Source organism: Bos grunniens, chromosome 2 (genome assembly GCF_055505025.1).
Source record: "Bos grunniens cultivar Pamir isolate PY7600 chromosome 2, Bosgru_T2T1.0, whole genome shotgun sequence".
Lineage (NCBI taxonomy): Eukaryota > Metazoa > Chordata > Mammalia > Artiodactyla > Bovidae > Bos > Bos grunniens.
In genome coordinates, this window is record NC_141166.1 from 132,578,609 (window position 1) to 132,596,152 (window position 17,544).

At 40.5% G+C, this 17,544-nt stretch overlaps 1 protein-coding gene across 2 annotated transcripts in view; it reads left to right on the top strand.

Annotated features, from left to right (window-relative positions):
- The first annotated feature begins 2,308 nt into the window (after positions 1 to 2,308).
- UGGT1 (UDP-glucose glycoprotein glucosyltransferase 1) overlaps positions 2,309 to 17,544 on the top strand; it is a 110,851-nt gene continuing 95,615 nt past the window's right edge. For both annotated transcript variants that reach the window (XM_086362612.1, XM_086362613.1), the window contains exons 1-4: positions 2,309 to 2,577; positions 7,224 to 7,359; positions 11,820 to 11,902; positions 14,617 to 14,747. In XM_086362612.1, the coding sequence (XP_086218738.1) occupies positions 2,520 to 2,577; positions 7,224 to 7,359; positions 11,820 to 11,902; positions 14,617 to 14,747 (408 nt within the window). In that variant the 5' untranslated portion in view covers positions 2,309 to 2,519. The remainder of the gene's footprint in view (positions 2,578 to 7,223; positions 7,360 to 11,819; positions 11,903 to 14,616; positions 14,748 to 17,544) is intronic.

The window sequence follows — 17,544 nt, forward strand, 5'->3', positions numbered from 1 at the left end:
ATTTTGATATTGACTATCTGGTGATCTCCATGTGTAGAGTTGTCTCTTGTGTTGTTGGAAGAGGGTGTTTGCTATGACCAGTGCGTTCTCTTAGCAAAACTCTATTAGCCTTTGCCCTGCTTCATTCTGTATTCCAAGGCCAAATTTGCCTGTTACCCCAGGTATTTCTTGACTTCCTACTTTTGTATTCCAGTCCCCTATAATGAAAAGGACATCTTTTTTTGGTTTAAGTTCTAGAAGGTATTGTAGGTGCTCATAGAACCGTTTTACTTCAGCTTCTTCAGTATTATTGATCGGGGCATAGATTTGGATTACTGTGATATTGAATGGTTTGCATTGGAAACAAACAGAGATCATTCTGTCATTTTTGAGATTGCATCCATGTACTGCATTTTGGACTCTTTTGTTGACTATGATGGCTCCTCCATTTCTTCTAAGGGATTCTTGCCCACAGTAGTAGATATAACGGTCATCTGAGTTAAATTCACCCATTCTAGTTCATTTTAGTTGCTGATTCCTAAAATGTCGATGTTCACTCTTGCCATCTCCTGTTTGACCACTTCCACTTTGGCTTGATTCATGGACCTAACATTTCAGGTTCCTATGCAATATTCCTCTTTACAGCATCAGACTTTACCTCCATCAGCAGTCACATCCACAACTGGGTGTTGTTTTTGCTTTGGCTCCATCTCTTCATTCCTTCTGGAGTTAGTTCTCCACTGATCTCTAGTAGCATATAGGGCACCTACCGACTTGGGGAGTTCATCTTTCAGTGTCCTATCTTTTTGCCTTTTCATACTGTTCAGTTATAGTAGATGCTGATAAGATCAGTGTTTGCCAGGATTTCAGGGGAGAGGTGAATAGGTGAAGCACAGGGGATTATTAGAGGGATGAAACTATTCTGCGTGAAACTGTAATGATGATTATGTGCACATTTGTGAAAACACATAAGATAGTACAACAAGAGTGAACTGTGATGTAAACTATGTACTTTAGTAATAATGTATTTGTATTATTTCCACAAATAATACTAACAATCAGTTAGTTGTATGCTATAACTAAGCAAGTATTGGTGTTATTCATGCATCAATAGCAGACAACCAAGTTAAAACAGAGTGAAAAACTAACTCTGTATTGTGGTTAAACAATTCATTTTTAATGAAATTATCACTTGAAATGACTTTAAAAGGCATACAAAATACACAATGGAAAACTTCTAACACAAAATCTCTCTGAAGAAATATATTTTGAAACAATCATTTTCATTCCTTAAATTTTTTTGAAATTTAGTCTAGCAAGGAACAGAAAACCCAACAGTCAGCTACAGTTCTTAAGCACAGTACAAACATATAGGTATCAGACTAAGACAAGTGTTTTTTACTACTTGTTCTGCCACTCTCAAGGGACGGACTGTTTGCACCATATAACCATAAGTCAGTTAATATTTTACACTTTTTATTTAGGTACGTACAAAAATATGTTTGGCTTTTTAGCTCACTTTATTAGTTACAATATATCGCCCAAAGACTTATTCATTTCTGGGTGGCTAAAATGACCTGCCCAGTGTCATAATTCTAAAAGTATTTTACATAGTAATTTATATTTGCCAAAAAGTAATTCAAAGGACAAAGTAACCCTTGCAGATTAAGCTGTCACTTCCTATACAAAATAAGCAAAAACATCTCATGAAATTAAAAAAAAAATTCTTTTCTCTGCTGCCTGGAACGGAAGCTATCCAAGAGTTTGAGATAAAGTCTAAGAAACTCAGAAACATTAAGTCGTTTGGTCCTTTACGGTTCAACAGTGCTTTTAACGGACGAGTTTAAGGAAGTGGATTCTATCCAGTCTCTTCATGTGGTAAAGCTTTTGTGTCTCAGTTGTCCCCTTGCTGCTGCTGCCGCTAAGTCGCTTCAGTCGTGTCCGACTCGGTGCGACCCCATGGACGGCAGCCCACCAGGCTCCCCCGTCCCTGGGATTCTCCAGGCAAGAACACTGGAGTGGGCTGCCATTTCCATCTCCAATGCATGTAAGTGAAAACTGCAAGTGAAGTCGCTCAGTCGTGTACGACTCTTAGTGACCCCATGGACCGCAGCCTACCAGGCTCCTCCGTCCATGGGATTTTCCAGGCAAGAGCACTGGAGTGGGTTGCCATTGCCTTCTCCCAGTTCCCTTACACGTTCACACAACCTCAAAGAACAGCGCCTCCCAAACCAAACGGAACCTCCGGAAGCAAGGAGAGAGGCGGAACCTCTTCGGAAGTAAGATGGCAGTAGCGTGGCGCTCTGGGCGGCCCTGGCCACGACTCTGTAGCCGGAAGTCCTCCGGCGCTAGCCAGTAGGAAGCGGAAGTAAAGGGCGGTCGGCAGCTGGTCTCTCCTTTGCGAGGCCGGCTTGTGAGCAGAGCCGCGGGAAAGGCGCGTGTCGGCCGCTCACTGGCGCAGCTGCTGCCGCCTGCGCCGCTGTCCTGCCCCGCCCCGGCGTTGTCGCAGGTGCCGTCGCGGACAGAGCGCGGCCCCTGGCATGGGCTGGCAAGGGGATGAGAGCGGCGCGTGTGCTGCAGCTGCAAGACCAGTGACAGGTACCCCTGGGGTTGGAGTGGGGAGGTCTCGCCGGCGGAGAGAGGGTCTGGGGAGCGAGGCCACCGTGTGTCTCGGTCACCTTGATCTTCCAATTCTTTCCTGACTCAGTTTCCCCTCCTGTGTCTCAGCCCTTCCTCTCTGTTCGAGTCCCTTTAGAAGTCCTTCAGTGTTTTCTGGGGAAATCCGGTTTCTGCGAGGTTGGCCGCGGACTCTTTTCATCGGTTTTGCGCCTTCATTGGAGAGCTTTGAAACCCGTGTGCCCAAGTGCAGACGGAGGTGGGGGACGTGTCCTAACACGAATTCAGACCAAGCTTGACCCCAAGGAGGTTGAGAGCCAGCGGTTTGCAGGACTCCGGTGGGAAAAAGATGGATCTTTTTATAGATTTCTGTTTTCCCTAAAATGAATTCGGGTGGTGAATTTTGTTTACCGTTTTCGTTTGTTTCAAGGATCTGTTGACTGGAAATTGGATGATCCGGTTTCACTTTTAGCCTGGGACCTGCCAGAAGAATAAGATCCGCGTACATCGCCAATGAGTTATGGGCGTGAGCTCTTCAGTGTTCCTTGGCCAGAATCTAGATTGTTTTGCATTTTTTGCCAGATTTGAAAACTAGCATAGTTTGTTCATTTGAAGTCTTGGGGTCTTATGCCTTACTGTGTGCTAACTATTTTGAAAACATTCATCATACACTTGGCCAGACAATTTTAGTGTGATATTTGAAGACGTTTTAAATAGCTATATGATAGCAACATAAAGGAAAAGGCAATGGCACCCCACTCCAGTACTCTTACCTGGAAAATCCCGTGGATGGAGGAGCCTGGTAGGCTGTAGTCCATGGGGTCGCTGAGAGTGGGGCACGACTGAGCGACCTCTCTTTCACTTTTCACTTTCATGCATTGGAGAAGGAAATGGCAACCCACTCCAGTGTTCTTGCCTGGAGAATCCCAGGGACGGGGGAGTCTGGTGGGCTGCCCTCTATGGGATCGCAGAGTCGGACACGACTGAAGTTACTTAGCAGCAGCAGCAGCATAAAAGTTGGGTTGATTGTAGCCTTTCCGTTTGACTTGCTTTTGATATACTTAGCTGGAACTTATTTTTAATAAGGGAAATAAGCATTGCTTTCTACAGTACTATAACTCCCTTCACAGTGTGTGTTCAACTTGAGGGGACTAGATTGAACTATGGAGAAAATTCTAGGTATAAATGTATATTAATTTAATTATTTCAGAAGTAAATTTATTTCTCAAGAAAGGTAACTTCCTAATATTTTTCCTTGCTGTTGTCATATATGTTGAAACTCATCTATTAACCTGAACCTTTAAGTGTTTTTTTTGAGTTCATTAGCTATTTTCTTCAGTTTAAAAATGGAAAAAGTTGGTGATGACTTAGAACTTTATGCCTTTTCTATTTTTCAAAAGTGATAAACACTTGCCAGAATATAACTGATGAATACTTTAAATAAACGAGCAAGAGATAGTGTCTTTAATTTAAAGAAGCCAGGCCACACGTTAGATCTTATAGATGAATCATTTGGGCCTGGAACTTACTAAAGACTTTTTAATTTATGCATCATGCCATAAGCGTGATGCCTGTAATCATGCAGTGCCACACTGAAGATTCTGCCAACCGTTAGTTTGCAGACTACTCCTCTTAATAAGCAACCCTGAAGGACTACTAGGGTCAGAGTGATATGGGATCTCGGCAAATGAAGGTATCCTCAAATAAATGACCACTCAGAAAGGTTCTTATTTTGACTTCTGTGAACAGTCTTTTCCTCTGGTGTTACCTGTGGTATCAAGGATGTGGGGTTTGGGTATGGGAAAGCTGTTCATTAATGTATGGCTTTCCTCCCTTTTCCATCTCTAATGATGCTCTGTGGCACCCCAAGAACTCTCTCTGTGTCTTTAAAACAGGTCTAGGGGATCTCGGGGTGAGTCATGATGCGTAGTTTTCATTTTCACCCTTGTTAAGTCCTAGGCTTTCTGAGCGCCTTTGCGTTTGGTGCCACATCCCTTTTTCTCCCAGATCTTTTCATTCATCTGTTAATGAACAGAGTCTGTTTGTTTATGTTGAGGGCCTCCTGTGTTCCAGGCATTATGCTAGGCATGTGATTGTGACAAACAAAACTCCCTGCTCTTGAGGAGCTCACATTCTGTCCCCAAAGTCAGTCCCAGTATGGACCTGTCAGGCTGGTTGCTTGATTGCTCCCTTGGTTCCTTGGTTTCAAGGTGAAACTGTACCTCTCTTGGCCATTTGGGACCCAAAGACTCTGCCCTAGAAATCCTTGAACTTGTCTTGGGTCTCGTAATAAAGTTGTATGCTCAGTCTAGGTCTGGATGTTAAGAACCCCTTCTTAAAGCCAGGGCAGAGAGCATGGTATTGTAGAACTTTTAAAAACAGGCATGTGTAGGTTCTAAGTATTGCTATTTATTAGGCAAGTTACTTAGCCTCTCTGAATTCCCATTTTCCTATTTTTAAAGTGGGGGTGATAGTGTTTCACCCATCATGCAGCGTATTTATGGACTCTCTGCCATTTGCCAGCCACTGCTGTTTACTGAGGTGAGCTGGGGAACGTGCTGTTTGCAGAGCTCTTGGCAGTGGCGCAGTCAGAGTGATCCCGCCTCTAGTAATTGCTCAGTAAATGTGGGTGTCTGCTCGGGTGAGTGGGGAGGAGCCTCCTCCTCACTCTCTGCATGCGGTCCATCTGGGAGTACTGTTAAGTGGCATCCAGTTTCTCATCTGGAATCATCACTGCTGGGGGTAACATGTCTAGGTCCCTGCAGGAAAAATTGTGAACACAGCTGGAGCATTATTACTGCTTGAACATAGTTCATATGCGCTGCCTCTGGTTTAGAAACTTACTGATTTGGGGGTAGGATTTTAAAAAATTTTTGTTGGCTCAGTGGTAAAGAACCTGCTTGCACATGCAGGAGACACGGGTTCAGTCCCTGGGTTGCGAAGATCCCCTTGAGGAGGAAATGGCAACCTGCTCCAGTATTCTTGCCTGGAAAATTCCATGGACAGAGGAGCCTGGTGGGCTACAGTCCATGGGGTCACCGAGATGGACACAACTGAGCAGGCAGGCACTATGGCTGATCTACAATGTTGTGTTAGTCGTTGCTGTACAGCAAAGTGTTTTTTCCCCCCCAGCCACAGAGGATACGTTTCCAAGGAATGTTTTTGGGGCCTTGTGATAGTGATGAGCTGTTATTCTATAGTTTAGAACATAGTTTCTAGCTTCTCTTCCTTATGACATATTTTGCTAGAGCAGTTTAGTTTTTGTGTAGTACTTGGCACATGCTTGGCACAGTACAAAAAGTAACTTTCGCTGCAAAGTGACTTTTGTTACAAAGTGATTTCATGTTGCCTTCTCATTCTCCCCCATGGCAGTTACTGTTATTCTTATTTTAGAGAGTGGGAGACTAAAGGTAAGGGCGGAGGAGTTATTAGGTAACATGCTTGGGGTTAAACTGTTGGTAACTAGCAAACTCAGGAATTGATCATAGGTCTCTATTACTAACTGATGTTCTATCATGAGGAGCATGTTTCTGAGGCTGCAGTCCATGAACCTCCAGGGGAGGGTGTCTGAGAGAGTTCTTGAGTGGTCTTAAATTGTATGTAACAGTTTGGGTCCTTGCTTGCCCCTCTGCAGGAAATGTCAATAACTTTTGCTACTTCGGGAGAGGAGCCTACATCATTTCCAGTTTCCTGTCCGTGCCCCCCACCCCCCCACCCCCCAACCCCCCACACCCTCCCAAGCTAGGACTTACCTGCTAGCAGGTTTCATTGTCAGAGGTCTGGTTTGGTTAGTCCTAGTCTTTATTAATGTTGATTTTTAAAAAAATATCTGTTTATAAATGAGGCTTCCCTAGTGGCTGAGGGTAAAGAATCCACCTATAATGCAGAAGACGGGGGTTTGATCTGTGGGTCAGGAAGATTCTCTGGAGAAGGACATAGCAACCCACTTCAATATTCTTGCCTGGGAAATACTATGGATAGAGAGCCTGGCGGACTCCACGGGGTCGCAAGAGACAGACACAACTTAGCGACTGAACAACTACACATTTATAAATGGAACGTTCATATTAATTTTTTTGTTTCCCAAGAAGCCAACAGTACCTGAACTTCACACTCTTTTAAAAGCAACTTTTTGGGCTTCCCTGGTTGCTCAGTGGTGAAGAATTCACCTGCCAATGTAGAAGACATGGGTTTGATCCCTGGTCTGGAGGATCCCACATGCCATGGAGCAACTTAGCTGGCGCACCACAGCTGTTGAGTCTGTGCTTTAGAGCCTGGGAACCACAGCCACAGAGCCCCCATGCTGCAACTGCTGAGGCCCACACACCCTCGAGCCCTTGTTCCACAGCAAGAGAAGCCTATGAAATGAGAGGCTAACATCTCTGTATGGTATAGGCACCCAGGAGATGAAGTGCAGCCTTTGTAGAAAAGAGTGTAATGAACGACACACCTTTAGTTGTGTGTCAGTAATCAACTAACACCTATCGACTATCTATAGATAGTATGTGCTGTTATATTTTGGAAACATTTTTATTTCTGTCACAATCATGTTCTTTTGTGTCTCTAAGTATTAAGATTCAGGTTTAAACATCGCCTTGTAGAAAAATCTTTTTTTTTTCCCTTTCTAGGACTTTGCTGTAAAATGGGCCTTCTGACTATGCTTACTGGACTATGGCTGTTTTCCTCAGTTAAGGCAGATTCAAAAGCCATTACGACCTCTCTTACAACAAAATGGTTTTCCACTCCGTTGTTATTAGAAGCCAGGTAAGAAGACATGTTTTTTCCTTTCACGTGTTTAATTGAAAATGTGGGCTCTGCCAGTGAATATTTGGGAGCTTTTAGGGAGTGGGATTCTCATTATGCATTTAGTAGGAGCCCCACTCACCGTGCACCGTGCTGAGTCCCTTCACAGATTATGCTGCAGGCTAGGACTGCACTGATGGCAGATCCTGAGGGACTTCTTTAGACAGGTATACTGAATTGGTTAAGTTATTATGGTGTCTTCCAGGAAGAGTATAAATATGCTAATAAGGGAAGAGAGTGTTGTACTTAAAGGAAAATTTCTGTTTATTTGAACAGGGTGCTAAGGGGTGTTTAATACAAGAAAGAGAAGAGATCTTGTTGAGATGCAGGTGGAGGACATACCCCTCCTGAGAACTCGGAAGGAGACAGACCCCAGATAAAAGAGTGCAGGGGGAAGCTGAGAAAGTGTCCACATCTTATCTGATGTTAGCTTCTCCAAAATCCGAATGCAGCCAAGTTGTTATCTCACAATTAAAATTGGTAGCATCTTTCACTCTTAGCATTTTCTAAAACAATGATATGTCTTAAAATCGACAGTTGTCTTTGGGCAGCATTTCCTGAAACATACTGGACCCTAGTCTCCTACCCCATCTACCTCAGTACCATCTGGGGCTTCAAGAAACTGCAAGACTGGTTCTTGCCTGTTTGCCTTCTGCCCCATGCAGCCATTTCTACTTCTGCTGTGTTCCGGGGTCTTGGTGCAGAAAATGAGTTTCAAAGGCCTAGGCTTCGAAGGGATTTAGAGTGTAGTGAATATGCAGTAAGTCACACCAAGTTTCCCACTGTTACCTCTCAAACGAGAAGAGATTCTCTGGTCTGGGGAGTATGGAAGAAAATGAAAGTTGAAGGAAACTTGACAATCCTTCAATGAACCGCAAGAAGGAGTTAGTAGACAGATTGTAGAAACCAGACGTGTGTTTTTAGGGGAAAAAAGAAAACATGCATCTCAATTTCTCAGTAAAGAAGATTGCCCAAACTTGGGGGAAAAAAAAATGTCTTAAAATTGATAAAGTAAAATATAGTCAATGATTTCTTGGAAGATTTTATAAACCAAATATACTTTTTAGTAAATGGTTGTTATATAAGTATAATCAGATACCTGTCTTTTAGTCAGTTTTTTTGTTTATAGAGGGAAGCTTATTTTTATTGTATCTCAAATAACATATAGCTAGGACCTATAGCGAATCTTTCTAAAGCATACACTTAGGTAGATGAACGATAAACATTTAGTAATTTCAGAATTTGATAGAGCTGGAAATTTGAACTGTTCATCAGTTAACTTTGTGGTCTATCTTTGTGACCTTCAACTTAGAATTTCATCTTCTCACATCTTTCCTTAATCTCTAGAAAGATGGGAGCAAAGTGTTTGTTGTGTTGATGGTGTACCTCCTAAGGAAGAGCCTCCTTTGTATTGAGGAGAGGCCGGTAGGAACATGGGACATGCGGGAGCTGGTCTTGACTTGCTGAGGAGCCTTCCAACTTTCTGCCGAACAGGCTTTCTGAGAACCGTCACTTCTCCGTGCCTCCCTCTCCTCAGCAATTAAAGGGCAGCAGAAACAAACCCCAGGCCCTGACAAACCCCTGCCTGCCCCACCAGACCCCACTCTTATATGTCATGGTGATGTTACAATAACTAGTTAGATAAATAGGCCAAGCCCCTTGTTAGATCTTGGGTGTTTATAGCAGTGAAGTGTGCAGGCATGTGAGGTCCGCGACTGCCTGGGCTAGCACTCTTATAACTAACTGAATGTTTTTTTCTTCCTTTCTGCTCATCTTATTTTGGATGATTTGCCTGGTGTCAGTCTAAGTCACTGAAATTTACTACTACTTTACAAATAAGTTTGTGCAGCTGTCTGTAATAGATGTTTTAAGATATTCTGCTTAATATTCATAACTAGGTTACATCCCATTACTCTCACTTATACTAACAAACTTACTGGCGTTTGGATATTTTCTTAGAAGAGTCTTATGGCATATACTTATGGACTTTTGAGAAAGTATGCTCAAGTTGTCAGCCTTAATTGATCAATTTTTTTCAGTTCTTTGATCTCAGTGAAGTGAGTATTATAAACTATTTCTTTCACCCCAGTTTACCCATAACAAACATAGCCCCTTTTCATGATATCCTGGCCATTTGCCATTTGGGTTCACTATTTTAGTTTTCCTTTGTAGCTATTTACAGATAGTTTGCTAGGGTAAAGGGTTGGGTAGACAACTCAAAAACATGCTGTGCTTGTTTGAAACCACTCCATATTCACCTCAGAGCTGGCTGAGGCCACCATCCTTCCCTCCCGCATCCACGGCAGACACTGATGGTGGGTCACAGCACGTCTGTGGTGGGAGGCTGAAGGGTCAGATACTTTTCCACACATCGAGGCATGCAGTTAACACAGACATTTTGCTTTCTTTGCTTCTGGCCCTTAGGGACTGAAAATATTCCCATGTGTATTCTTAGATTGGAACTGATGCTAATGAAGGGTTTGTAGCTTCTGTTTGTCCATCAATACTTAATTGAAGTAGAGCCCTGAATATGTTTTGTGCAGCTATAGTTACTAACAAAAACGTTGTATAAATAAAGTTCTGTTATTAAAATTGAAGCAATCATTTATTGAATGCATAAATATTACAATGGCCTGAGAATGCAGCTTGAAAGATTTGAGTGATAGAGACTGGAATGTAAATTCCAGATTTTTCTTTTACTACCTCTATGCCCTTAAGAAAGTTAATATATTTATAAATGGAGAAAATGTTCTATATGATATGCTCTCTCTCTGCCTGTCGCCCAGTTTTAGCAATTGTCAGCTCAAGTCCAATAACCGTCACTGTCACCACCCTCCTGCCTTCTCCCACTAAGACATTGTAAAGCAAGTCGCAGACACCGTAGAATTTCATCTGTAAAACTTGATTTTTTACTCAGTGGAATAGATATCAGAAGCTAAAAAACAATTTAGAGCAAAAAGCAAACAAATTGAAGCACACTGTAAGCAAATGGCAGCATTCCTTTTAATAGTGTCTTGTACTGTTCTTATCTTCCATGGCTTAGTTCAGTGGATCTGGTAATTAATTTTCTTGAGACTGTTTGACACTTAGACATTGTAAGACTTATTTATACATTGGGGTGAGAAAGAATGGATGTTTATGTTTTCCTGTAATTATATGAAAATTATATATTTATGTGCATATGGCCTTTGAAGGAGGGTCTTAGCTTAAGTGAACCCTTGTCTCAGAACTAATGTGTATTACTTTTCCCCCTTCTGCTCACTTATCTTGTGAATGCTGCTTTAATTCATGAATTTAGCATTTATTTACACATCATAATCTGTCTTAATACCTGTAAGACATTAATAGACTGTAAGCTATTATAAGATGTGTGTGATGTCTGTGTCAGTTGCTCGAAAGCCTAGAAAAATGCCACACTCAAGGAGGCACTAAATAATTTAATACATTATTATAATGGGTATTTTCAGAAACCTATTTTTAGAGAAGCTGTGTATTACCAGGAAATGTTTCTTATTTTTCCCATATTTCTGTGTCTAGCTGTGGAGTAGAGTGAGAGTTGTACACCCCAGTGTTGACAAGTAATGGGAAAATCTTCCTTTGGCTAGGTAAGCTGAGATCCAGATCTGTAGTTTGCTCTAAGACAGGGAAAGACCACCACTACATTGGTATGGCTTGGAGGAGAAGATAACCGATTTACATGAATCATTCAATGAGTACCTGCTTCTTCTTCTCGGGATTTTAAAGGCCCTGAATGAGGGGAAGTGTAGAATAGCCTTTATTTTATTTTAGGTCGGTACAGTAAAGTCAAGGAAAAAATTAAGATGGCATTAAGTTCTGAGACCTGATTTTATTAAATCAGTGCTAACTTTAAAATTTGATGGCCTTTAAAGTTTGGATTTATGGATGTAAAAAGATTGCAGCATGCTGCCTTCAGTCTCCTAGAGATGTTTCTAGGATTCATGTTTTCCTCAGGAGAACCTTAGGCGAAACATGTTTTGTTCTTTGTAAGTCTTTCAGAAAATGAGTGAGCAGAACTAGTACTAGAATTAGAAATTCCTAATTCTGCTTCCACTACTGACAGCATTTTCACAAATGAGATTTCATAACCTTTCTTTATATTGGGACTTCTCTGTTGTTACAACATTTCTATTATTCTAGGCTGCTTAAGGAATACCTAAGAAGTTATTAAGTGAATAAATTATGAAGCTAATTATTAATAGCTAATTAGTAAGATGTGCCCAAATTAGAAAATATTTTATTGAAATATATTACATGTATTCATATATAATATATATTATCACAACTAAGCTTTGGACATTTGGAAACTTAAAGCTTATTTTTACTCTCCTTAGTAATATAACTTATATTGGAAGATTTTTATTAAGTTGTTTTATTTCTGATATTTCCCCCTTTTCTCTCAGTGAGTTTTTAGCAGAAGACAGTCAAGAGAAATTTTGGGATTTTGTAGAAGCCAGTCAAAATATCGGATCATCAGATCATCACGGTAAAATAGAAGCAGATGCTTCTTTGACTTTGGTGTCTGGGAATGTATTAGAAATTTGGTCTCTTTCAGAGTATGGTGGCATGGCAATTAATGAAAAACATTTTTATCTTTAGTGAGTAGAATTGTCATGGCAGCCAGCAGAGCCAACACAAACTAGTAATTATTTTTGAAAAAGTTTACAACTTTGGCAATAAGAATTGCCTTTGATTCCCACCCCCCCCCCCCCGCTTTGTGTTTTGTTCTTTTATGTTCTTTTATTGAAAGTGCTATGTGAATATTTTGCAGAAGTCAGATTCATTTAGAATCATTTAGCATCGACATAATAACCATCAGATTTGATTCGCTTTCTTTTGTTATGAACTTATTACTCAACTGATCTGTTATCTGTTGAGTTTCTTCTCACTGAGTGCCATCCAAAATGTTTTCCATTACGCATGCCAACCACTCACAACTAGAGTGTCAGGTGTCAAATTAATGTAAACTGTATACTGGTTTAGTTTTTGATGAGCTTTCACAAACGTTTTCTAATTCAATGTAAACTATATAGAATATGGACATTAATAGTCAAAGATGCTGATACATGAGTAGTTAAAACCTTGAATATTGCATTGACAGGCATAAGTCCTTGTGGAAGTGGAAGTGTGTAAAAATTATAAATATGTGACTGCTGTTAATGTTTGAATTGATTTTTAACTTTATGATTTAAAAAATTAGAGCATATTTAAAAAGTGAAGTCTAAATCTTTTTTGCAGTTTAAATATGTAAAAGTTTTGAACAAGCATCTGTAAGTTTTAGTTAAGTAATTTAGAGTCAACTAGAATTGTTCAGGTAACCAAAAAAATCATTTTAGTTTACAGTTTCATAAAACAAACTTATCAAAGTGGTTTTTATAGTGAAATTTGAACTCTGATATTTAAAATGAAATTTCTTCAGTATAAATGCTAGTGTGTTTTTGGTTGAAGTTAGGAGAGTATGAATTCTTGAAAGTGACCATAAAAGTATATTAAACACTTTATTTGAAATATTCATACTCCTACTACCCAAAGATAGTCACTTTTAACACTCTGGCAACATTCCCTTGTGGCTGAGACGATAAAGCATCTGCCTGCAATGCAGAAGACCTGGGTTCAATCCCTGGGTTGGGAAGGTCTCCTGGAGAAGGAAATGGCAATCCACTCCAGTATTCTTGCTTGGAAAATCCCATGGACGGAGGAGCCTGGTAGGCTACAGTCCATGGGGTCACAAAGAGTCAGACACGACTGAGTGACTTCACAAAACATTTTAAGCCATTTCTTTCTGATCTCTTTTTCTACTTTGAAGGTGCTAATGTCATACAGAACCTTTTACATTTTGCTTTTTAAAATGTTAAATATTTTTCTTGAATTTTTCAAAAATATATAATAGTTTAAAAGTCAAAGCTTCACATACCTGAAACTATCGTAATATTGTTAATCAACTATACTTCATTATAAAGTAAAATTTTAGAAGAAAAACCAAAGCCATATAAAAGGCTGTACACAGAAAAATCTTGTTCCTTCTGTTTCTCTTGGCTTTTTAATAACTATTTAAAATTAATTTGTTTAGCCTTCAGTATTTTTTTCATTCTTCTTCTTTTTTTTTTTTTTTACAACTATTGAGTTGACCAAAAATTTGTTCAGGTTTTTCCATTCTATTTTACAGAAAAACCTGAATAAACTTTTTGGCCAATCCAATACATAAGTATGTATTCTTATTTCTTATTCTTTCTAACAGTACGAAAAAATAGTGTACTAAATATATTGTTTTGTACCTTGTGATTTTCATTTAATATATCCTTGGGATTTTTTTATACTGCTACATGTATTTTTCCCCCAGATAATTTGTTTCAATGCCTCTCCCCAAACCATAGTTTCATTAGCATCTTTTAATATCTTGTACTTCCTCATTACATTGCTCAGTCTTGTTGGGTTATTTGAATAGATAACATGTGCCAGGGGACACAAAGACACATCATAGTTTCTGTGTGCAGGGGCTCAAAGACTATTGCGGGGGGGTAGTTAGTGATTAAGTAAACGAGTGAACAATATGCTAAGTGAGAGAGGTGAGCAAAGAAGAGAGGAACATGATTGATTGAGGTGTGGGAGTAGGGGCTGGGAATGCCTCCGTGGGATAGGTGCTCTCATAAACTGAGTTCTTCCTGAGGAAGAAGGTGGGAGTTAGTCATCCAGGTAAGTGGGAAAATCTCAGTCCAGGGAGAGGGAATAGTGAAGAAAGGATTGAAGATTGAAGAGAGGAAGAGTCCAATTGCACAGCATACTCTAAATAATTCTAAGCATTTGACAACAGCTCAAGACAGTATGCTTTGCTTCCCTGGTGGCTCAGGAGGTTAAAGAGTTCCCCTGCAGTGTAGTAGACCCGAGTTTGATCCCTGGGTCGGAAAGATTCCCTGGAGAAGGGGATGGTTACCCACTCCAGTATTCTTGCCTGGAGAATTCCATGGATAGAGGAACCTCAAGGACTGCAGTCCATGGGGTTGCAAAAGAGTCAGACAGGACTGAGCAACTAACACTTTCACTTTGCAAGACAGTATAGTGGTAACATTTTGCAATTATTTGCTTTTGTAAACATTTTGCAAACATTTGCTTTTGTAACACATAGCTTTATACTTTATGAGCTACCTTATTTGGATACCTGTAGTTATATAGAACTATTTTGGTTGATATTCTTCCTGACAGGTACTGATTACTCCTATTATCATGCAATATTGAAAGCTGCATTTCAGTTTCTGTCACCACTACAGCAGAATCTGTTGAAATTTTGTCTGTCTCTTCGCTCCTACTCAGCTACAATACAAGCCTTCCAGCAGGTGAGTTCAGTGCTTCCCTGTGACAGTACTTTTTTTAGGGGTTGTATAACATGATTGGATATATTGCAGCTGTCCTGTCATTGTGTTACAGCACTGTACCTTTTCTACCTGAAATTTTCTAGAATTTATGATTTGTTTGTAAATAATGAGCAAAACTGATTATGTTCAACCTTCAAATAACATATAAAAAAGGTCCATCTAGTCAAGGCTATGGTTTTCCCAGTGGTCATGTATGGATGTGAGAGTTGGACTATAAAGAAAGCTGAGCGCCGAGGAATTGATGCTTTTGAACTGTGGGGTTGGAGAAGACTCTTGAGAGTTCCTTGGACAGCACGGAGATCCAACCAGTCTATCCTAAAGGAGATCAGTCCTGGTTGTTCATTGGAAGGACTGATGTTGAAGCTGAAACTCCAATACTTTGGCCACCTGATGTAAAGAGCTGACTCATTTGAAACGACCCTGATGCTGGGAAAGATTGAGGGCAGGAGGAGAAGGGGACGACAGAGGATGAGATGGTTGGATGGCATCACCGACTCGATGGATATGAGTTTGGGTGGATTCCAGGAGTTGGTGATGGACAGGGAGGCCTGGCGTGCTGCGGTTCATGGGGTCGCAAAGAGTCGGACACGACTGAGTGACTGAACTGAACTGAACTGAATGTGCACTTATTGTCATTTAAGGAAAAAAAAATGCCTGTGCAAAAACCCTGAAACTACAGACTTCATTTATATAGCACAGCTGAAGAGAGAGATACAGTTTTGCTAAACCAGTTAACCCCGAAGGTGATCACAGTCTGTAGATCACAGGAGAACAGCAGATAGGAAATTTGAAGAAATATTACAGGGCTATAGTCAGGAAAAGCTAGAATGTGAAAGACTTTATGGCAAAATGATCTGATTTTATCAACAAATACATTGAAAAGAAAAGAGGGAAGGAGGAATTTCAAGAGAAACTTAAAAATGTGTCACCTTAATGTAATGTGTGGATCTTACTGGATTTTGAGTTGAACAAACTTGTAAAAAAAATAGAGAGCAAGAGAATCAAAGCTGTTTGTACACTGGTTGTATGTTTGATATAAAAGAAATGCTAATTTTAAAACCATTTTTTAATTCTGAAGTGAAACTGGTATAGACAGCAACTCACAAGAAATGTATAGTGTGATGCATTATGATGAAGGGAACACTTTGGTGATTTTCACCCAGGTCAAGAAATTGAACTTGGCTTGGCACCATGGAAGCCCTGCATGTGCTGTGTGCCCACCACAGCTGACTTTTGCCCTTCAAAAGGAGTCTCTTTCTTCTTTTGGAATCATTTGCTGTTTTCTTTTAAAAAAAACCATTTCATTGCCCAAGAGTGCCTCTCCATACAATAGTTTAGTTTTCTCGTTTTTTTTACAAATTTATTAATTTTTGGCGGGAGTGTGTTCTCTTAGTTTATAGGTCTCCCTCCGTCCCTTTCTTTTCTGTTGAGTAACTTACGCAGTTTGCCCTGTACATTTCTTTTTGGCCACACCAGGTGGCTTACAGGGGATCTTTGTTCCCCAACCAGGGATTGTACCTGGGCCCTAGCAGTGAAACTGTTGAGTCCTAACCACTGGATTCCCATGGAATTCCCAGTATATTGTTATCACTGCAGAATTTTTCTTGTAAGGCTAAGAGTGTTATTCTGTTCTTTCCCCTCCTCTTTTCTTAAAGCAGCTCTGTATGGCATTTGACACTGAGACTTTCTCTGCTCAATTTCATGTGAAATTTGTTTTCTTTAACTTCCCTGGTTCCCTATCCTGTTGATTTTATGTTTTGTTAAAATATGGTGACTTTAAGAAAAAGGTAGCTTGCTTTTTGAAATTTCCTGACTCTGTTCCCTTCTTCAGATTTTATTTGGACTTTTTCTTTTATTGTCTATTTCTGTCCTACTCAAGTATTATTCTGCCCTCAAAAGTTTCTCCTTTGCGTGGAGCCCTTCCCTGGAAGGGAGTCTTAGCTTGTGAGTTCCACATTCTCAGAGGTCAGACTGCCGTGTGCTTACCTAATATTAGGCTGAACAAAACCAGTTGGTCCATCATACTTGGCCATACATCATCTCAGATTCTGGGGTTTTCTTATTCTCAGAATCATTAGAATCTCTGCAGTTTCCCTCTGCTTCCATGACCTCTGATAACTGCAGGTCTTTTTGCATTTTATGTCATGGAGATTTCCTTCCCCCTGGTTTTGTCATAGTTGTGGTCCATTGGTTTCTGTTTTTATTTTTGCTCTAATGAGGGCATTTGAGAAGACAGAAAAACTATGCTGCCAATGGCCATCAACATGGAACTGTGTGACTTTTTTTTTTTAGTTGTTTATTTTAAAGCTTGAGATTTTATTTGTTTATTTATTTTTAGTTTTGGCTGTGGTGGGTCTTCCTTGCTGCATGACAGCTTTCTCTAGTTGTGGCAAGCAGGGGCTACTGTTAGCTGCGGAGCCTGGGCTTCTCACTACAGTGGCCTCTTTTGTGGAGCACGGCCTCTAGGGTGCGTGGGCTAAAGTAGTTGCGGCTCACGGGCTCTAGAGCACTGGATGAGTAGTTGTGGTGCCTGGGCTTAGTTGCTCCGTGGCATGTGGGATTGTCCTGGACCAGGGATTGAACTGGTGTCCCTTGCATTGCAAGGCAGATTCTTAACCACTGGACCACCAGAGAAACCCTGGATTACTTGTTAAAAGTGATAATGGTGGTATGTTTTTAAAAGAAGTCTCTGTGTTTTGGGAGTTCCTTGATGGTCTAGAGGTTAGGTCTTTGGGCTTTCACTGCCATGGCCCAGGTT